The sequence below is a fragment of the Rhinoraja longicauda genome, chromosome 31 (assembly GCF_053455715.1).
Source record: "Rhinoraja longicauda isolate Sanriku21f chromosome 31, sRhiLon1.1, whole genome shotgun sequence".
Classification (NCBI taxonomy): domain Eukaryota; kingdom Metazoa; phylum Chordata; class Chondrichthyes; order Rajiformes; family Arhynchobatidae; genus Rhinoraja; species Rhinoraja longicauda.
The window spans coordinates 29,099,331-29,121,762 of NC_135983.1; the positions used below are offsets into that span (position 1 = coordinate 29,099,331).

General features: G+C 48.0%; 1 protein-coding gene and 2 non-coding genes across 5 annotated transcripts; 1 reads left to right on the top strand and 2 right to left on the bottom strand.

Annotated features, from left to right (window-relative positions):
* Nucleotides 1–27: 27 nt before the first annotated feature.
* Nucleotides 28–22,374, bottom strand: LOC144608312 (RING finger protein 225-like). 3 transcript variants are annotated; one of them, XM_078425943.1, is made up of 2 exons: nucleotides 22,317–22,374; nucleotides 28–1,651 (listed from the first exon to the last, which is right to left on the bottom strand). In XM_078425943.1, exons 1-2 carry the CDS (start codon nucleotides 22,329–22,331, stop codon nucleotides 1,100–1,102), a joined length of 567 nt encoding a protein of 188 aa, XP_078282069.1. In that variant the 5' UTR covers nucleotides 22,332–22,374; the 3' UTR covers nucleotides 28–1,099. The 3 variants fall into 3 exon arrangements, 2 of the variants coding, with proteins under 2 accessions (XP_078282069.1, XP_078282070.1); XM_078425944.1 differs by lacking the exon at nucleotides 22,317–22,374 and adding an exon at nucleotides 10,718–11,120; XR_013549187.1 differs by lacking the exons at nucleotides 28–1,651; nucleotides 22,317–22,374 and adding exons at nucleotides 4,059–4,145; nucleotides 10,718–11,120.
* trnap-agg (transfer RNA proline (anticodon AGG)) lies at nucleotides 16,765–16,836 on the top strand. Its single transcript has one exon. It is a non-coding gene; the product is annotated as a tRNA-Pro (tRNA).
* Nucleotides 18,396–18,468, bottom strand: trnak-uuu (transfer RNA lysine (anticodon UUU)). Its single transcript has one exon. It is a non-coding gene; the product is annotated as a tRNA-Lys (tRNA).
* Nucleotides 22,375–22,432: the final 58 nt, after the last annotated feature.

Sequence of the window (22,432 nt, forward strand, 5' to 3'; positions counted from 1 at the left end):
TTTACTTTAGACAATGATTCATGCTGGAAATTATTTGTTGGACAACAATTCATTCTTAATAATAATTTATGTTCAACAATAATTCATATTGGGTAGTAACTGATGCTGGGCACAATGGCACATGAGAACATGTCATCAATAATAAACGATGGACAATAATACATTTATTTATGATTGTATTGGATCATAGTCCATTTTAGGCTGTAGACATGCCAGATATTCTGGTATTGGCCAATAATGAAAGCATGTACAGTCACAAAATGCAGGAGTAACTCAGCGGGACAGGCAGCATCTCTGGAGAGAAGGTTTTGGCTTGAGACCCTTTTTCATACATTCAAGCATTATGTATTATGCATATTATGCTGCGTTTTATGTTGGAAATCACAGTCTCTTTTCATCAAATTGGAAATCAAGTTGGGTGGGAAAGTACTTGGAACCAGGGCAGAACGTTAGTTTGGAAATTACTTCTTGTTGGCGATATTTTGTATTATTGAAGGTGGACACAAAATGCCGGGTAACTCAGCGGGACAGGCAGCATCTCTGGAGAGAAGGAATGGGTGACGTTTCGGGTCGAAACCCTTCTTCGGACTGCATTGTGTTATTGAACTCGACCATGGACTCTACCTTTTATTAAATTCAACCCTGTGTCGGCCCACAGCTGGTGTTGGAAGCTTCTCTACGTTACACTAATTTGTATCGGTGTGTCTTGTGTTGAGTGCTAATATATATATTACTCTTTGCCTTCTAGATCGCTACATCGTACTGGACCACATGAGAAGTTATCCCTTTCCATAGGCTTGTGGAGGCAGAGTTTCCCCCACGTTGGGAAGAGTCATTTAGATGACCAGAAGACAGAAGACCAAGTGTAGAAAGGTGGTGACCTGGAGCTCAGTAGCTTCAGTGATCCAGGGAATGAGGTTCAAATCAAACAGAGAGAAGGTTGATGACGTTCAGGAGCTGGAGTAAGAACAGGTTTACATTTACAAGTAAGTTTACAAGAAGAATGTCAGTATGAAAATCCTTCACCACACACGTTGCATTCCTTGAAGCCTCTGGTTCTGTCCAGGTTGGCCACCTTGGTCACTGCTGGTGATGGTGACTAACGCACCACAAACACCCAGATGGAAGTGATGAGGATGGCCAGTGTGACCAGGACGACGATCATGATGGTGACGTGGGACTTGTGGGCACAGCACCACCACCGCCGCCCCGTCTCCTGGCGATTGTCCTCGTCTGATGGGCGGCCCACGTCCAGGCTTTGACTCACTGAGCTGGCAAACATTTTCTTCTTCCCCCTCTTCTTCTGGGACCGCTGGCCCTTCTTCACGAAGAGCCGGCCCTTGCCCCGGTTGAAGCGAATGCTCTGGATTCTCTGCATGGCCTCGGGCAGGCAGGACAAGACGCTGGAGTTGTTGCCCAGCTTGGGCAGCCCATCCTTGGGCACGCGGGTCAGCGAGCGGCAGATGGGGCACTGGATGGCCTCTGCCACCTGCGCCTTCATGTTCATCCGCGCCAGGCACTCCAGGCAGAAGGTGTGGCTGCAGGCAAGCTGCTTGGGCGCACGGAACACATTGTTATAGTTGCTGAAGCAGATGGCACACTCCAGATCACAGTCTTTCACCTCCGACACGCTCATCCTGAAAGCAGCAGCCTGAGCAAACACAGTCACAATAGAGAGAGCCATTCATAGAGGCAGATAATCACAGAGTCATTCATAGAGGCAGATAGTCACAGAGTCATTCATAGAGGCAGATAGTCATAGAGTCATTCATAGAGGCAGATAGTCATTGAGTCATTCATTGAGTCATAGAATTAGTCATAAAATCATAGGGTCATTCATAGAGTCAAAGAGTCGTCATCATAGAATCAGATATTCATGGAGTCAGCCACAGAGTCAGAGTCATAGACAGTCATAGAGTGATACAGTGTGGAAACAGGCCCTTCAGCCCAACTTGCCCACACCGCCCAACATTGCTGCACTAGTCCCACCTGCCTGCGTTTGGCCCATATCCCTCCATCCCTTTTGAGGATGTAACTAGGAAAATGGACAGAGGAGAGCCGGTGGATGTAGTGTACCTTGACTTTCAAACAGCCTTCGACAAGGTCCCACATAGGAGATTAGTGGGCAAAATTAGAGCACATGGTATTGGGGGTAGGGTACTGACATGGAAAGAAAATTGGTTGGCAGACAGAAAGCAAAGAGTGGGGATAAATGGGTCCCTTTCAGAATGGCAGGCAGTAACTAGTGGGGTACCGCAAGACTCGGTGCTGGGACCGCAGCTATTTACAATATACATTAATGACTTGGATGGAGGGATTAAAAGTAACATTAGCAAATTTGTAGATGACACAAAGCTGGGTGGCAGTGTGAACTGTGAGGAAGATGCTATGAGGTTGCAGGGTGACTTGGACAGGTTGTGTGAGTGGGCGGATGCATGGCAGATGCAGTTTAATGTGGATAAGTGTGAGATTATCCACTTTGGTGGTAAGAATAGGAAGGCAGAGTATTATTTAAATGGTGTCAAGTTAGGAAAAGGGGACGTTCAACGAAATCTGGGTGTCCTAGTGCATCAGTCACTGAAAGGAAGCATGCAGGTACAGCAGGCAGTGAAGAAAGCCAATGGAATGTTGGCCTTCATAACAAGAGGAGTTGAGTATAGGAGCAAAGAGGTCCTTCTGCAGTTGTACAGGGCCCTGGTGAGACTGCACCTGGAGTACTGTGTGCAGTTTTGGTCTCCAAACTTGAGGAAGGATATTCTTGCTATTGAGGGCGTGCAGCGTAGGTTTACTAGGTTAATTTCCAGAATGGCGGGACTGTCGTATGTTGAAAGACTGGATCGACTAGGCTTGTATACACTGGAATTTAGAAGGATGAGAGGGGATCTTATTGAAACATATAAGATTATTAAGGGGTTGGACACGTTAGAGGCAGGAAACATGTTCTCAAGTCCAGAACCAGGGGCCACAGTTTAAGAATAAGGGGTAGGCCATTTAGAACGATGAGGAAAAACTTTTTCAGTCAGAGAGTTGTAAATCTGTGGAATTCTCTGCCTCAGAAGGCGGTGGAGGCCAATTCTCTGAATGCATTCAAGAGAGAGCTAGAGAGAGCTCTTAAGGATAGCGGAGTCAGGGGGTATGGGGAGAAGGCAGGAACGGGGTACTGATTGGGAATGATCAGCCATGATCACATTGAATGGTGGTGCTGGCTCAAAGGGCCGAATGGCCTCCTCCTGCACCTATTGTCTTGTCAAACCTGTCCTAGTTCTATGCTACTCGGGTTGCAACCTTCCTCACTCCCAAATACGGGACAAGGTGACGTCACCGCCCCGCGCCCCACGTGACCTCACCCAGCCAGCGGCCACGTGCTCCCGGCCCGGGCGGCCGCCATTGGTGGAGCGGGAGCACGTGGCCGCTGGCTGGGTGAGGTCACGCGGGGCGGTGACGTCACCCTTTGTCTCTTATCTGGGAGTCAGGAAGTTGGCAACCCTACTAATACGGGACAAGGGCGGTCCCGTACGGGACAAACTAGCCCAAAATACGGGATGTTCCGGCTAATACGGGACAGTTGGCAACCCTATAATGCTACACACCATGGACAATTTACAGAGGCCAATTAACCCACAAATCTGCACATCTTTGCAATGTGGGTGGAAACCAGAGCACTTGGAGAAAACCTACGCGGTCACCGGGAGAACGTGCAAACACCAAACCGACAGCAGCCAGGGTCAGGATCAAACCCAAGTCTCTGCTGCTGTAAGGCAGAAGTAGTAGTTTATCTGATTGTCACATGGAACAATCTTGAAGGAAAATAATCTGCTAATCTCTTGGAAATAGCCCTGAGGTAACGGGCTGAACAATCGCTCTCTGCAGAGGGACAACCAATGATGTTTCATCAGCTTTTGTCCCCTGCACCTCAATCCTCACTGTTCCCAGATTCCATCCCTCCCCTCACCCACCGTCTGTGGCTAAAACACATCCCGTGTCACCTCAGCTTGCACTCGCTGGAGTTTAGAACAACGAGGGAGGACCTCATTGAAACTTACCGAATAGTGAGCGGATGTGGATAGAGTGGATGTGGAGAGGATGTTTCCACTGGTGGGAGAGTCTAGGACCAGAGGCCACAGCCTCAGAATAAATGAACGTTCCTTTAGGAAGGAGATGAGGAGGAATTTCTTTAGTCAGAGGGTAGTGATTCTGTGGAATTCATTGCCACAGAAGGCTGTGGAGGTCAAGTCAATGGATATTTTTAAGGTGGAGATTGACAGATTCGTGATTAGTGCGGGTGTCAGGGGTTATGGAGGAAGGCAGGAGAATGGGGTTGGGAGGGAGAGATAGATCAGCCATGATTGAATGACAGAGTAGACTTAGTTTAGTTTACAGATACAGCGTGGAAACAGTCCCTTCGGGCCACTGAGACCGCACCGACCAGTGATCCCTGCACGCTAACACTATTATATACACACGAGGACAATTTACAATTTCACCGAAGCCAATTAACCTACAAACTTGTACGTCTTTGGAGTGTGGGAGGAAACCGAAGCACCTGGAGAAAACCCAGGTAGGTCACGGGGAGAACGTACAACCTCTGTACAGACAGCACCCGTAGTCAGGATGGAATCTGGGCTCTGGTGCTGTGAGGCAGCAACGCTACCGCTGCACCACCGTGCCGCCCTTGATGAGCTGAATGGCCTAATTCTGCTCCTGGAACTAACAGTATGAACCTGTGAGCGGCTGTAACCTTGTGTCACGTGGAGGCCTCAGCATGCCAGCTCCACAAGATCATCATTGCCCAACCCTGCCCCCACCTGCTCTCAGATGAAACTCTCCATTCAGCCCGACACGTTAGCCTGGCCACCTTCCCGGTCTCACACACTGACCTGATAGAAAGTGCTAAACCTGCTTCTGAACTGATCCACAATGATTCCTTGTTAACCACAGCCTCCATATTATATTATATTTTTCAATTCCACCCATGTTCTCACCCCTCCCTTCTCTAGGAACTCCCCCCAGGGCTGGTACTCTCTTAGATCGGCTGTACATCTCCAGTTCTGCCCTGTTACTGAACTCCTACACTATGTGGAGTGCCTTAAGCACTCACCTCTTCCCATTCCTTTGACCTTTGGGGTCTGTAAGTCCTAGGAACAGAATTAGGCCATTCGGCCCATCAAGTTTACTCTACTTAGGGGAGGCACGGTTTTTTCACTACCTCAGTACACGTGACAATAAACTAAACTGAACTAATCTAGACTGCTCTCTAGTTAGAAACTTAGAAAATATATGCAGGAGTAGGCCATTCAATATGATCACGGCTGATCATCCAAAATCAGTACCCTGTTCCTGTTTTCCCCCCATATCCCTTGACTCATAGACATAGAACATAGAAAATAGGTGCAGGAGTAGGCCATTCGGCCCTTCGAGCCTGCACCGCCATTCAATATGATCATGGCTGATCATTCAGCTCAGTAACCTGTACCTGCCTTCTCTCCATACCCCCTGATCCCTTTAGCCACAAGGGCCACATCTAACTCCCTCTTAAATATAGCCAATGAACTGGCCTCAACTACCTTCTGTGGCAGAGAATTCCACAGACTCACCACTCTGTGTGAAGAAATTACTCCGTTAGCCCAAAGAGTTAAATCTAACTCTCTCTTGAAAACATCCAGTGAATTGGCCTCCACTGCCTTCTGTGGCAGAGAATTCCACAGATTCATAACTCTCTGGGTGAATGTGTCACCCATTCCTTCTCTCCACAGATGCTGCCTGTCCCGCTGAGTTACTCCAGCTTTTTGTGTTTACTCTCTGGATGAAAAAGTTTTTCCTCATCTCAGTCCTAAATGGCCTAGCCCTTATTCTTAAACTGCCCCAGGTTGTGGTTGTAGTAGGATGGTTCAGTTGACTGATAACAGCTGGGAAGAAACTGTCCCCGAGTCTGGAGTGCAAGGAATGCAAACCCAGACTCTGCAGCTAACATTGATAAGACAACGCTGTCACCCAGGGGTTGACCCTGGCGGATATGTTGGGACTGTCTGTGATGAGCTGCGCCCAGCAGGACAGCATCACCTTCTCCCTGCCCCCCTTGTAAGCAAAGGCCAACACGTACCCCGTACATGAGCACAATCACCGGGTCAGCACAGAATGTACAGTACAGCCCACTGGCACTTTTCCACAGTCCCAGCTGCCAGTCCTGAAAGGGATTACGACAGTACAGACAGTGTGGGCCGAAGGGCCTGTTTCTGTGACTGTGATGGAAACAGAGGGACAGCATGAGCGTTATGGGCCTGTGCGCGTGACTGTGATGGAAACAGTGAGGGACAGTATGGGCAGAAGGGCCTATTTGCATGACTGTGACGGTGATGGAAGCAGAGAGGGGTCTCTGTGGGGAAAGCAGTGAGTCCTTGGTCGGCTGCCAGACCTCCTTAATATTCAGCTCCCCATGCAAAGGTTGGGCTGATTTGCCTGCTTCTGTGTAACTTGTCCTGACCATACTTTCCACCTTCATTTGATTATCAAATGTCTGCTACGTCACTGTGCCCATTGTGTCAGAGCTGATCAGACCCAGCGATCTGCACCATTTGCCTGTGGATGAAGGCATCGTGTGTCTGCGGTGAATCGCTCAGGCCCCAGCCTGTGCCTTTATGTAAGCAGATGAAAACGCACACCTCCAGATTCAGGGACAGCGTCATCCCAGCTGTTATCAGGCAACTGAACCATCCCAACACAACTAGAGAGCAGGGCTGAACTACCAGCTACCTCATTGGTGCCCCTCAGACTATCTTTGATCGGACTTTACTGCACTTTATCCTGCACTAAACGTCATTCACGTTTTTCCCTGTATCTGTACACTGGACGGCTCAATTGTAATATTTCTGATGACTGGATAGCAGCACCTCGGTACACGGGACAATAAACTAAACTCAACTGAACAAATTAAACTAAGTTTGAACTTAAACTGATGTTTTCAAGAGAGTTAGATAGAGCTCTTAGGGCTAACGGAATCAAGGGATATGGGGAGTAAGCAGGAACGGGGTACTGATTCTCGATGATCAGCCATGATCATGTTGAATGGCGGTGCTGGCTCGAAGGGCCAAATGGCCTCCTCCTGCACCTATTTTCAATGTTTCTAAACAAACTACAGAGGGCGGCACGGTAGCGCAGCGGTAGAGTTGCTGCTTTACAGCGAATGCAGCGCCGGAGACTCAGGTTTGATCCTGACTACGGGTGCTGCACTGTAAGGAGTTTGTACGTTCTCCCCGTGACCTGCGTGGGTTTTCTCCGAGATCTTCGGTTTCCTCCCACACTCCAAAGACGTACAGGTATGTAGGTTAATTGGCTGGGTAAATGTAAAAATTGTCCCTAGTGGGTGTAGGATAGTGTTAATGTACGGGGATCGCTGGGCGGCACGGACTTGGTGGGCCGAAAAGGCCTGTTTCTGGCTGTATATATATGATATGATATGATATAGGAATGAAGGATGACCTGATTCAAACATACAAGATCCAAAGGATACAAAGTGCTGGAGTAACTCAGTGGGTCATGCAGCATCTCTGGAGAAAAGATCCTTCTTCAGACTCTGACCTGAAACTTCGCCTATCCATGTTCTCCAGACATGCTGCCTGACCTGCTGAGTTACTCCAGCACTCTGTGAAACGTCACCTATCCATGTTCTCCACAGATGCTGCCTGACCCGCTGAGTTACTTCAGCACTCTGTGAAACGTCACCTATCCATGTTCTCCACAGATGCTGCCTGACCTGCTGAGTTACTCCAGCAATGTGTCCTTTTGTGTATTAACCAGTGTCTGCAGTTGCAGAGGGTGATGGGTGTATGGATCGAGCTGCTGGAGGAGATAGTTGAGGCAGGGACTATAACAACATTTAAAAGCCATTTGGATGGGTTTAATTTCCTCTCCCCAGGGCTGAAAGGTGCTATATAAATGTAATTTGTTGTTGTTGCTTGTTCTGTCTTTGAGTGAAGTAGGCAACTGTACTCAGCCCCTATGTCTAGGGTTGCCAACTATCTCACTCCCAAATACGGGACAAGGTGACGTCACCGCCCTGCGCCCCACCTGACCTCACCCAGCCAGCGGCCACGTGCCCCCGCTCCACAAATGGCGGCCGCCCGGGCCGGGAGGTGGGTTGCTACGCAACCTCCATTAAGCGAACACATGGCGTTAGCCTACACTGTCCCGGCCGACAGCGGCCTGCTGGCCTAGTGTGGGACAAGGGCGGTCCCGTACGGGATAAACCATTTTAGCCCAAATTACTAAATGGCGACTAATACGGGACAGTTGGCAACCCTATCCCTAATGTAAAAACCACTAAAGTGCTGCAGGTTAGTGTGACAGAGAAACAGAGAACGTTACTAGTGTGTGCAGGGGAAGGCTGAGGTCACATTTCAGTTTAACGCTGCCTCTCTTTCCACAGATGATAGACACAAATGCTGGAGGAACTCGGCGGGACAGGCAGCATGATCCACTGAGATGCTCCAGCATTTTGTGTCTATCTTCGGTGTAAACCAGCATCTGCAGTCCCATCCTACATATCTCTTTCCACTGATGCCTTCGGACCTGCTGTGTGTTTCCTGCATTTTTTTGCATTGATTTCAGGTTTCACAAGGTCATAAGTGATAGGAGCAGAATTAGGCCATTTGGCCCATCAAGTCTACTCCACCATTCAATCGTGGCTGATCTATCTCTCCCTCCTAACCCCATTCTCCTGCCTTCTCCCCATAACCCCTGACACCTGTACTAATCAAGAATCTATCTATCTCTGCCTTAAAAATATCCATTGACTTGGCGTCCACAGCCTTCAGTGGCAAAGAATTCCACAGATTCACCACCCTCTGACTAAAGATTTCCATCTATCACTAACAGCCTGTTGTACGATAGTCCCTCAGCCTGACAATTCCTTGAGGGACAGAATCAGAGAGCACGGAAACAGGCCCCCCAACCACTGCCTCCGTACACACCGCCCCACACTCAATAACACTCACCCCACACTCAATAACACTCACCCCACACAGCCTCATATTATCCCATCAATCCCCAAGATTCTACCACTCTACGGGAAAGTTCGTTTTCACTTTAGCGCAGAAACAGGCCCTTTGGCCCACCGAGTCCGCGCCGACCAGCGATCCCCGCACCCTAACACTATCCTACACCCACTAGGGACAATTTTACATTTGTACCAAGCCAATTAACCTACAAACCTACGTCTTTGGAGTGTGGGAGGAAACCGGAGATCTCGGAGAAAACCCACACAGGTCACGGGGAGAACGTACAAACTGTACAAACAGCGCCCGTAGTCAGGATCGAACCCGGGTCTCTGGCGCTGTGAGGCAGCAACTCTACCGCTGCGCCACCATGCCGCCCAATTTACAGTAGCCAATTAATGTAACAAGCTGCTCCATATCACCAATCTGTTACAGCTTTCTCATTCCATTTACAAGGCTAGCAGCATAATCTAAGACCAGTCTCACCCCGGTCACTCCCTCCTCTCCCATCGAGCAAGAGGTACAGAAGTGTGAAAACGCACACCTCAGATTCAGGGACTGTTTCTTCCCAGCGGTTATCAGGCATCTGAACCATCCTACCACAACCAGAGAGCAGTCCTGAACTACTATCTACCTCATTGGTGACCCTCAGACTAACCTTGATCAGACTTCACTGAACTTTATCTTGCACTAAATGTCATTCCCATAATCCTGTATCTGTACACTGTGGATTAGTAAATTAGGAAAGAAAACTGCAGATGCTGGTTTAAATCGAAGGTAGACACAAAATGCTGGAGTAACTCAGCGGGTCAGGCAGCATCTCTGGAGAGAAGGAATGGGTGATGTTTCGGGTCGAGACCCTTCTTCAGACGAAGGGTCTCGACCTGAAAAGGTCACCCATTCTTTCTCTCCAGAGATGCTGCCTGTCCCGCTGAGTTACTCCAGCATCTTGTGTCTACCAGTCAGTTAGTTTAGTATATTGTCAGCCGTACCGAGGCGTACCGAGGTACAGTGAAAAGCTTTTGTTGCGTGCTAACCAGTTAGTGGAAAGACTATACATGATTACAATGAAGGTGTCCACAGTATACAGATACACGATAAAGGCAATGTAGTCTTTCTGCTGACTGGTAAGCATTCAACAAAAGTTTTTCACTGTACCTCGGTGCAGGTGACAAAAACTAAACTGATCAATAAATTGCTTAAAATTGCTCCAATGCCTCCATGTAGTTTTGTTCCTGGTATCTGGGAGGTGAATAATTCCCAGTGTGTAGGAAGGAACTGCAGATGCTGGTTTAAATCGAAGATAGACACAAAAAGCTGGAGTAACTCAGCGGGTCAGGCAGCATCTCTGGAGAGAAGGAATGGGTGGCATTCCGGGATGAGACACTTAGCTATGAGTTGGGTGGTGAATTCATAAGTTCATCAGTGATAGGAGCAGAATTAGGCCATTTGGCCCATCGAGTCTACTCTGCCATGCAATCATGGCTGATCTATCTCTCCCTCCTAACCCCATTCTCCTGCCTTCTCCCCATAACACCTGACACCCGCACTAATCAAGAATCTGTCTATCTCTGCCTTAAATACCCCCACTGAATCTGCACTGGGAAAGGGGTCTCGGGTCTCTGCTGCTTTGAACGTGGGTCACCTGCGAGATGCATCAGACATTGGCTGGGTAAATATTCTTCAGAGTGAAGTCTGTTTAACGGGAACATTTAAGAGATACTCACGTTGTTGGATGAGTGATGAGGTCCGTGTCCTATCTCACCCACGCTGGGCTCCCCCTCGCCGACAGTGTTGGCCCGGGATAGTGGGCAGAACTTGGGACAGTGGCGCTGGGATAGACGGAGACTCTACACATGGGAGAGTGGAGAGGGTTTGCGACCTCGTTTAAAGGGCGCATGGACACTTCCTTGTGGAGTCCCGGGATGCTGAGCCTCCCTCCCTCCCTCAGGCGTGGCCGACACACATTCAAACACACACACACAATAGGGCTTTGTGTGGACACGCATTCCCCCGGCGCCCTGTTCCACTGAAACACGAGAACGGCGCTTGAATGAAAGAGGAATCCTCTTGCAGGCGGCTTTCATTGGTCCATGTTGTTGGGAGGGAGGGTGGCAGAGGGACACTAGTCTAGTCTACCCTCACCCCCCCCCCCCCCCGGGCAGCGGCGGGGACCCTGGCTCCAAACCAGCTTCACCCCGGCTCCACTCTGACTCACACCAAGATCACAGTCCCGCACTCTCTCCCTCGGTAATTGGGTCACAACCTGAGATCCCACCCCCACACCATGCTGAACACACACCACTTTCACACACACACATACACCCCCCCCCCCCCCCCCCCCACACACACACTCCCACCCCCCACACTACTCAATAACCAAAGTCTGTAGTCTCTTTTTTGCTCTGGTTTATTTTCACCCACATGTTTAGACCGTGATGTTGTATCCTTATTGTTTTGATGTGTTTATGCTTTATTCTTAATTGTTAACTGTATGTTTGTGTTGTCATTTGTGAGCGGAGCACCAAGGCACATTCCTTGTATCTGCACATACTTGGCCAATAAACTTGTTCATTCATTCATTCATTCAAAATGCTGGAGTAACTCAGCGAGACAGGCAGCATCTGTGGAGAGAAGGAATGGGTGATGTTTCAGGTCGAGTCCCTTCTTCAGGAACATTCATACCGCTGGGCTTAAAGTTGGGTTCCAAGTGAAATATAAGGTGCTGTTCCTCCAATTTGCATTGGACAAATTTGTTAGATAATTTTGCATCTGCAGTTCCTTCCTGCACAGATGATGCTGTTCACAAGTTACAGGAGTGGAATGAGGCCATTCAGCCCATCGAGTCCACTCCGCCATTCAATCATGGCTGATCTCTGACTCCTAACCCCATTCTCCTGCCTTGCCCCCATATCCCTTGACACCCGTTCCAATCAAGAATCTGTCTATCTCTGCCTTAAAAATATCCACTGACTTGGCCTCCTCAGCCTTCTGTGGCAATGAATTCCACAGATTAACTACCTTCTGACTAAAAAAGCTCCTCACCTCCTTCCTAATTTCTGAGGCTGTGACCTCTGGTTCTTCACTCTCCCACCAGTGGAAACATGCTCTCCACATCCTCTATCTATGCCTTTCAAGGAGGTTCTCCCCTCAACCTTCTAAACTCCAGCGAGTACAGGCCCAGTGCCGACAAACGCTCATCATATGTTGACCCACTCATTCCTGTTATGTAAGAAGATAACTGCAGATGCTGGTACAAATCGAAGGTATTTATTCACAAAATGCTGGAGTAACTCAGCGGGTCAGGCAGCATCTCTGGAGAGAAGGAATGGGTGACGTTTCGGGTCAAGACCCTTCTTCAGACTGAGAGTCAGGGGAGAGGGGAACGAGAGATGTGGAAGTGCAGGGTGTTGAAGGGAGAGGTTCGGCAAGAGAGAATGTTGCACAACTCTCCACAGCACCAATGGTGAATTCAGCAATACTTGCTGTGACTGGGGATTGGTTGGTTACAACACGGTTTTGATCGGGAACCACGGAACCTGTTGAGTAACTTTGTAAATTGGCAAGTAGAATAGAAAGCTGTCTTGATAAAGACCTGTTTCCATGTAACCACCCAGCAGTAACCAAACACCATTGTGTCTGAAAAACGACACTGTCACCACACTGCAGGAGGCCGCTGACAATACCCAGCAATCACTCCTGTTGCCACTCGACACCAGCGCGGTACACAATACTCAGCGTGTGGTCTTGCACAGAGCGCTACCCCGCCACCACTACTCATCCCAGGAGTGAGGTTTACAGGAATGATCCCACAAACATGTGGGTTAACACACGATGTGTGTTTGGTGGCACTGGGCCTGTACTCGCTGGAGTTTGGAAGGATGAGGGCGGAACCTCATTGAAACTTACCGAATAATGAAAGGCCTGGATAGAGTGGGTGTGGAGAGGAGTGGGAGAGTCTAGGACCAGAGGGCACAAGCTTAGAATAAAAGAACATTCCTTTTGGAAAGAGATGAGGAGGAATTTATTTCATCCAAGGGTGGTGAATCGGTGGAATTCTTTGCCACAGAAGGCTATGGGGGTCAATGGATATGTTTAAGGCAGAGATGGACAGATTCTTGGTTAGTACGGTTGTCAGGGATAATGAGGAGAAGGCAGGACAATGGGGTTAGGAGGGAGAGATAGGTCAGCCATGATTGGACGGTGGAGTAGACTTGATGGGCCGAATGGTGTATCTAAACTAAACCTCAGCCCAGCCCTGCTGACCTTTGGACAGCAGGAGTGGAGGGCGGAGGGGATTGGGTGGGTCAGTCTGGAGATCTCTTGTGGAGGAACAGGTTTACACTGAAGATAGACACAAAATGCTGGAGTAACCCAGCAGGACAGGCAGCATCTCTGGAGAGAAGGAATGGGTGATGTTTCACGTCGAAACCCTTCTTCAGAAGGATCTCGACCTGAAACGTCACCCATTCCTTCTCTCCAGAGATGCTGCCTGACCCGCTGAGTTACTCCAGCTTTGTGTGTCTATCTCCAGTCATCCTACTGTTTGCATCCTTGTATCCTTGTCATTAGTACACCTTCCCCAGCCAACAATGGGCCATTGTGGGCTCCACCCTTCCTGAGGTCAACTGTTGATTTGTTCTGGCCTTTTCTCGCCGCCTGTCCCCTCCCTCCTCACCTTTATCTTTCAGTCTGAAGAAGGGTCTCGACCTGAAACGTCACCTATTCCTTCTCTGCAGAGATGCTGCCTGCCCGCTGAGTCACTGCAGCATTTTGTGTCCATTTTCGGTGTAAACCAGCATCTGCAGTTCCACCCTACACTGCCATAAGCATTGACTGGTGGGGTAGGATCGAGGGACCGAGTGGCCTATTCCAGATCCTCATGGCGTGTATGCTGTGTGTAAGTCCATAACGTCATCGTGTCTACAAACTCTATCTGTCCTACTGAAATATATTTTTTAAGAAACCGTGTACACATTCTACAAATATAAGATGATTTATTAAATATATTGATTACCAAGTCCATTGATGTGAAAGACATCTAATGTTTGTATCATAATTACCACAGATTAACCAGACTAAAGAAAATCTTCCTCATCTCCTTGCTAAAGGTATGCCCTTTTATTTGTGTCTATCTGTGTCTACCTGTGTCTATGTGTCTATATGTCTACCTGTGTCTATCTGTGTCTACCTATGTCTACCTGTGCCTATCTATGTCTACCTGTGTCAATATGTGTCTACCTGTGTCTATCTTCACCAGATGGGTTTTGGTATCCCCTTTGGTTTACATTGAAACTCGATGAGCTGAAGGGAAAGGCTGGTGCACTGGGATTGTGTTACAGTGGAATGTTGGCCACATTCATTACTAACAATCAAAGAGGTTTGTTGTGACAACAGACTGAGCAGTGAACAACCTTTACACACAAAGGGTGCTGGGTGTATGGAACGAGCTACGAGAGGAGGTAGTTGAGGCAGGGACTATCGCAATGTTTAAAAAACATTTAGACAGGTACATGGATAGGGCAGGTTTAGAGGGATATGTGCAAACGCAGGCAGGTGGGACTAGTGTAGATGGGGCATGTTGGTCAGCATGGGCAGGTTGAGCCGAAGGGCCTGTTTCCACACTGTGTGACTGTGTCTATGTGACCAGTGTAGATGGGGCATGTAGGTTAGTGTGGGCAAGTTGGGCCGAAGGGCCTGTTTCCACACTGTGTGACTCTATGTCTATGTGACCAGTGTAGATGGGGCATGTAGGTCAGTGTGGGCAAGTTGGGCCTGTTTCCACATTGTGTAACTCTATGTCTATGACTAGTGTAGATGGGGCTTGTTGGTCAGCATGGGCAGGTTGGGCCGAAGGGCCTGTTTCCACACTGTGTGACTCTATGACTGTTGCCTGCAGCTTGGATAGACGTCATGCTGGGATTTGTGCTTGTTCACAGCAGCGTTTCTCGGTAAAGGTCAGCCAGTTTTGCTTCAGTTGATAATACTTTATGGCCTGGTAGTTTGCAATGGCCAGCGCTGTCCTGTCAGTGGTGGTGGGGATGAGTAAAGGGGCATTGTGTTGGGGACGGTTCCGTGGTTGCAGGCTCGGGCAGCTGCCGATGGGTTCGAGGACCATGAACGTGCCTGGGCTTGTGGAGTGATGCCGTATCCCAGCACAGCTTGCCATCACTCCCACTTCAGCAAGGCACTCTGCCAGAGCATTTAGCTGTGGTGTGACACAGTGCAACTAGAATTGCCAACCGTCCCGTATTAGCCGGGACATCCCGTATTTAGGGACAAATTTGTTTGTCCCGTACAGGACCGCCCTTGTCCCGTATTAGTAGGGTTGCCAACTTCCTCATTCCCAAATAAGGGACAAAGGGTGACGTCACCGCCTCGCGCCCCATGTGACCTCACCCCGCCAATGACCACGTGCTCCCGCTCCACCAATGGCGGCCGCCCGGGCCGGGAGGCGGGTTGCGAGGCCGCTGGCTGGGTGAGGGCACGTGGGGCGTGGGGCGGTGATGTCACCTCGTCCCGTATTTGGGATTGAGGAAGTTGGCAACCGCACTACACTAGAATGATGAACAAACAGAAGCCAACCAGCTCCCTCCCCACTGAGAGAGGAACGTTAATCCCAGAGGCTCGCACTGACCTACTGAGCAACTACTAAACAATCCTCGACCTGGGAATATATCGAAAGGCCACAATTACTCTGTCCGCCTTTTAGAGATACAGCATGGAAACAGGCCCTTTGGCCCATCGAATTCACGCCAACACACTATGACACTGAGAGAAATTTTCACTGTAGATATTAAGCCATTAGATGATTGACCTTAAAAAGACACAGAGTGCTGAAGTAACTCAGCGGCTCAGGCAGCATCTCAGGAGAACATTGACAGATAACATTTTGGGTCAACACCCTTCTCCAATCTTCCAGATGATAGTCCTTCATCTTTTAAATGCAGAAATTTACATCGAGATATCTGTAAAAAGTCTATTTTTCTCTGGGTTTATTCGTGGATTTCTACATTTAACCAGTGAGCCTGACAGACGCATCGTGCCCAGTTCCCAGCTACGTTAACTATGATCTCATAAGGTCATAAGTGATTGGTGCAGAATTAGGCCATTTGGCCCATCACGTCTACGCAACCATTCAATCACGGCTGATCAATCACTCCCTCCTAACTCCATTCTCCTGCCTTCTCCCCACAACCCCTGACACTCGTACTAATCAAGAATCTATCTCTCCTGTAAAAATATCCACTGATTTGGCCTCCACAGCCTTCTGTGGCAATGAATTCCACAGATTCACCAACCTCTGGCTAGAGAAAATCCTCCTCATCGCCTTTCTAAAAGGTATGTCCTTTTATTCTGCGGCTGTGACCTCTGGTCCTATACACTCCCATTACCGGAAACATCCTCTCCACATCCAGTCTACCCAGGCCTTTCATTATCCGGTAAGTTACAATGAGATCCTGCCATAAACTCAAAGACTAGAGGGCATAGCTTTTAAGGTGAGTGGGGTAACGCATAACGAGTGGTGAGTGCCTGGAATGCACTGCCACGGGTGGTGGATGGGACCGGTACAATAGTGGCATTTAGGATACTTGTGGATAGGCACATGGAAGCCAATGCCAGTGATGGTGTATCTGATTAAGAGTTGGCACCATGAACTGAGAAAGGAAAACTAAAACAAAATGATGCATGTATCTAAAATGTGAGATAAAGATCGAGATGGAGGTAGGGCTCCTCCACCATGCAATAAAACCATAGCAAATCCAACCGACCTGGCTCGTTGGTCTAGGGGTATGATTCTCGCTTAGGGTGCGAGAGGTCCCGGGTTCAAATCCCGGACGAGCCCTCATTTTTAGATGAATATGGACAAACGGGGACCAGGGTAGTTGGGGCATTATGGTCGGTATGTGCAAGTTGGGCCGAAGGACCAGTTTCCATGCGGGATGGTTCTACCACAGGACAGCACGGTGGTGCAATGGTAGAGTTGCTGCCTTACAGCGCCAGAGACCCGGGCTTCATCCTGACTACGGGCGTTGTCCTTTTGGAGTTTGCACGTTCTCCCCGTGACATGCGTGGGTTTTCTCCGTTTTCCCACCACACTTCAAAAACGCACAGATTTCTAGCTTAATTGGACTTGGTAAAAATTGTAAAATTGTCCCTGGTGTAGGATGGTGTTAGTGTGTGGGATGGTGTTAGTGTGTGGGATGGTGTTAGTGTGTAGGATGGTGTTAGTGTGTGGGATGGTGTTAGTGTGTGGGATGGTGTTAGTGTGTAGGATGGTGTTAGTGTGTAGGATGGTGTTAGTGTGTAGGATGGTGTTAGTGTGTGGGATGGTGTTAGTGTGTGGGATGGTGTTAGTGTGTGGGATGGTGTTAGTGTGTGGGATGGTGTTAGTGTGTGGGATGGTGTTAGTGTGTGGGATGGTGTTAGTGTGTGGGATGGTGTTAGTGTGTGGGATGGTGTTAGTGTGTGGGATGGTGTTAGTGTGTGGGATGGTGTTAGTGTGTGGGATGGTGTTAGTGTGTGGGATGGTGTTAGTGTGTAGGATGGTGTTAGTGTGTGGGATGGTGTTAGTGTGTGGGATGGTGTTAGTGTGTGGGATGGTGTTAGTGTGTGGGATGGTGTTAGTGTGTGGGATGGTGTTAGTGTGTGGGATGGTGTTAGTGTGTGGGATGGTGTTAGTGTGTGGGATGGTGTTAGTGTGTGGGATGGTGTTAGTGTGTGGGATGGTGTTAGTGTGTGGGATGGTGTTAGTGTGTGGGATGGTGTTAGTGTGTGGGATGGTGTTAGTGTGTGGGATGGTGTTAGTGTGTGGGATGATCGCCAGTTGGCATGGGCACAGTGGGTCAACAGGCTTGTTTCCACGCTGTATCTCTAAAGTCTAAACTTTCCTCAAGTCCACTTTCCTCTGCTCTCTCTATAACCTTGATCCTTCAAGAGTCAAAGTCTGAGATACAGCATGGCTACGAACCTTTCAGCCCATCGAGTTTCTCCAAACATCTACCACCTTTTTAGGCCAATCCTCTATATTATATTCTCCCCACATTCTCACCAACTATCTCCACACTCCACCGGTCACCTACACACCAGAGGCAATTTAATTTACAGCTGCCAAACACCCTCCCAACCCGCACAAGTTAAGCACTTAACGTTTATAAAGATCTATATGGTAGGTCACTTAACTTTGTAACTTTGTCAGCTCCAACACGTGTGCTTGTGGGCAAAACGAAGCATTTCAATGGTGACAATAAAGTATCATTCATCCATTCATCCATCCATCTATGGGATGTGAGAGACCAGAGCTGACAGGTAGAACGTGCAGCACAGACAATACCGGTCATTGGAGCTGTCCGTGAGTGCATCGGATCAGTGGGGTGGGTGACAATGTCCACAATATAATGACAACGCCTGAACAGGGACTTGAACCCTGGACCCTCAGATTAAAAGTCTGATGCTCTACCGACTGAGCTATCCAGGCTCTTAATAATCAAACATCTATTTCAGCTTTGAACACGTAAAGGGATTCAGTTTGCTGGAAAGAAATTCCAAAGACTGATAATCCTTGTGAGAAAGAACTCTTCCTTCGAATAAATTCTTCAAATATCACCAGCAATTTATCACATCGAAGAATGCACACCAACTTGGAAGGCTTAGGGGGTTGGGCATGAACCCCTACAACTCTCACCAACTTCTACAGATGCACCGGAGAAAGCATCTTAAGGGGATGCATCACAGCTTGGTTTGGGAACAGCTCCATCCAAGACCACAAGAAATTACAGAGAATTTCTGTAATTCGCAGCCCAGACCATCAAACAACCAACCTCCCTTCCATTGACCTCATCTACACTTCACACTGCATCATCAAGGACCAGTCTCACCCCGGCCACTCCCTCCTCCCCTCTCCCATTTGGCAAAAGCTACAGAAGTATGAAAACGTACACCTCCAGATTCAGGGACAGTTTCTTCCCAGCTGTTATCAGGCGACTGAACCCTCCTCTCACCAGCTAGAAGAGTCCTGACCTCCCATGTACTTAATTGGAGACCATTGAATTACCTTTAAACCGACTTTATCAGATTTCAATGTTATATCTTGCACTAAATGTTGTTCCTTTATCTGTACAATGTGGATGTCTTGATTGTATTAATGTAGTTTTTACTTTGACTCCTGAGCATGGAAACAAAAGCTTTTCACTATTCCTCAGTACATTGACAATAGTATCCAAACACATCTCACTCTGAAATGGACTACCTTTATTCTGATATTCTGCTCTCTGGTCTTTGATTATTTCATGAGGGAAAACATCCTCTCAGCTCGCCAGCCCATGGGACAGAGAGAGAGAGAGAGAGAGAGAGAGATAGATGGTTGAATGGCAAAGTAGACCTGATGGGCCGAATGGCCTAATTTTGCTCTGAGAACTTATGAATGTGGGAACTCAACAGCAGTGCTGAACTACCATCTACCTCATCGGTGACCATCAGACTATCTTTGATCGGACTTTGCTGGCTTTACCTTGCACTAAACGTTATTCCCTTATGTATCTGCACACTGGAAATGGCTCGATTGTATCATGTATTGTCTTTCTGCTGAATGGTTAGCACGCAATAAAAGCTTTTCACTGTACCTCAGTACGCGTGACAATAAACTAAACTTAACTTTCCTGTCATAGAAACATAGTAAATAGGTGCAGGAGTAGTCCCCTTGCTAACTTCACCGTTTATATTCCTTCATTATCACCTCATCCCCAGCCAACAATGGACCATTGTGGGCTCCACCTTCCCTGAATCATCAGTGGTGGCTCTGCTTTGTTCTGTACCTTCCCCTACCTCCAGTGTCCCCCTCCCTGACTCTCAGTCTCATGAAGGGCCTCGACCAGAAAGGTCACCTATTCCTTTTCACTGGAGATACTGCCTAACCTGCTAAGTTACTCCAGCATTTATCTTCGGTGTAACCGGCGTCTGCAGTTCCTTCTTAAACAATGCTGTTAGGAGTAATAGAAAATAGGTGCAGGAATAGACCCATCGGCCCTTCGAGTCAGCACCACCATTCAATATGATCATGGCTGATCATCCAAAATCAGTACCCTGTTCCTGCTTTTTCCCCATATCCCTTGATTCCTTTAGCCCGAAGAGTTAAATCTAACTCTCTCTTGAAAACATCCAGTGAATTGGCCTCCACTGCCTTCTGTGGCAGAAAATTCCACAGATTTACATCTGTCCTCATGCGCCAGATGTTTCATGGGCTTCAGCTGAGCAGATCCAAATCTGGACATTGGAAGCAACTTCCAGGTGAATAGGAGCCCTTTGATGGAACTGTTGATGGAACTACCATTCTGTTGAGGATTAAGTGCAGGCTGTTTCAACACCATTGCGATGGGTTGGATTTCTTCCGCTTGCTGTGGCTGTGGCACCGACATGTTTACTCAGCTACTATTCAAATCAACTAAAATACTTCCCTTTGCTGTGGTCACCACGAGCAGCCAGAGCTGGAGGAACAAGAAAACCCTTACTGTACAGGATTATTTTTAGCACTCATTTAATCATCCAAAACCTAATTTGGCTGTAACATTTATACAAATTAAATATTTAAATAGAGAATGATATTTTTATCTTCTGTTTCTATGTTCTTTAAATCTTGCTTTCAACATTTGTTGCAGTGTTACAGGAAGGCCATTTTACTTTGGCACCTGCTCCTGGAATACATGTACAGTATTACAACGATATGCCAGAATTGTAACCAAACAAGTGAATTACATTGTTTGTGAAAGACATTGTACACTAAAATGCACCGTAGATCAGTAGATGGATCCCATACACATTGTACACAAGGAGCAATTCTTCACATCATGATGCAGATTCCTGCTTTGGTGGTATCTCTTCACTAATCTGCAGTACAGGAGTCAACTCCAGAACAAGGTAGAATGATGGGACCATTGGAGCCCAGAAGGTAGGCTGCTTGTTTCAATGAGTCTACAGTCTCTCAGCAGAAAGGTTTGCATAGATCTAATGTGTAGGAAGGAACCGCAGATGCTGGTTTAAACCAAAGATAGACACAAAATGCTGGAGTAACTCAGCGGGACAGGCAGCACCTCTGGAGAGAAGGAATGGGTGACGTTTCGGGTCGAGACCCTTCTTCTTGCCCCAAAACGTCACCTATTCATTCTCTCCAGAGATGCTGCCTGCCCCGCCCCCCTGACATCAGTCTGAAGAAGGGTCTTGCCCCAAAACGTCACCTATTCATTCTCTCCAGAGATGCTGCCTGCCCCGCTGAGTTCTCCAGCATTTTGTGCCTATCTTCTTGCATAGATCTAATTTCTCTTTTTTCTTACTCTCCTCAACTAAAACTATTAGTGGAGGAAACCCACCAAAAGACTTGTGAAAGTTACTACAATCAAGTGAGCCAGGTCCTGATACTGGCTGCCATAATGTGCCACATATATCAATAACACCACAGTGCTGAAGTCAGCAATGTGCAAACATAGCAAAGTCTCATAACACATTGGGAGTTTGCAATAAAATAATTGGCCCAAATTATTAGAATTGGTCCAAAGTTCATTTTACCATCCGTTGTCCTTCCTCATGACGTCTTTTGGTTCAGCCTTATCTTATCTATTGCTCCGGGTGTCAGGGGTGATGGGGAGAAGGCAGGAGAATGGGGTTGAGGGAGAAAGATAGATCAACCATGATTAAATGGCAGAAGACTTGACGGGCCGAATGGCCTAATTCTGCTCCTACACCTTATGAACCCTATCCTTTCAAATAACCAAAGGTTTTTGCCTTCAATGCTGCCTATTATCAGACAGCACGGACACACAGCTAATGGCTGCTGCCCCGTAGCACCAAGGACCAGGTCCAGACCAGATCTTTAGAGCTACCTGAGGAGATTGCACATTCTCCCTGTGGCTGTGTGGGTTTTCTTCCACATCCCAAGGACACGTGGGTTAATTGCCTAACATGCTGTACTCCGATCACCACTACCAATAAAGCTGCAACTGATGTTAAAGTGAAAAGCTCAGAGGACAGGAGTGGCCACGGGTCGCTCCGGCCCATCGGATACAGTGCTGATAGATAACTGTCAGAAACAGGGTCTTTGTGAGTGAGGGGACGTGTGTGGCTCTGTCACCCAGCTACCCACCCCAGGGCCTTGAGACTGACTGCAATAGTGCTGCTCCTGCCCACTGGCATCAGCGAGCTCACCATTGACTGGCAATGAAAGAGGAGAACGTTCTTATGTCAGCAGCTCACGTACCCAATGGTTAAACAATGGGTATTTACAACAGTGCATTCAGGAGTTAATTCTGCACAATAAATTAAAGTATTCTGACCTACACAGATACAGTCCATATTCTGAGGATCTTTGTTGCATATGGAAATAGCTTATAAGAGGAAGCTTAGTTAACAGAGACCACCGTTCCTTTGCATCTTGCGTTGCTGCCTTCCTACTC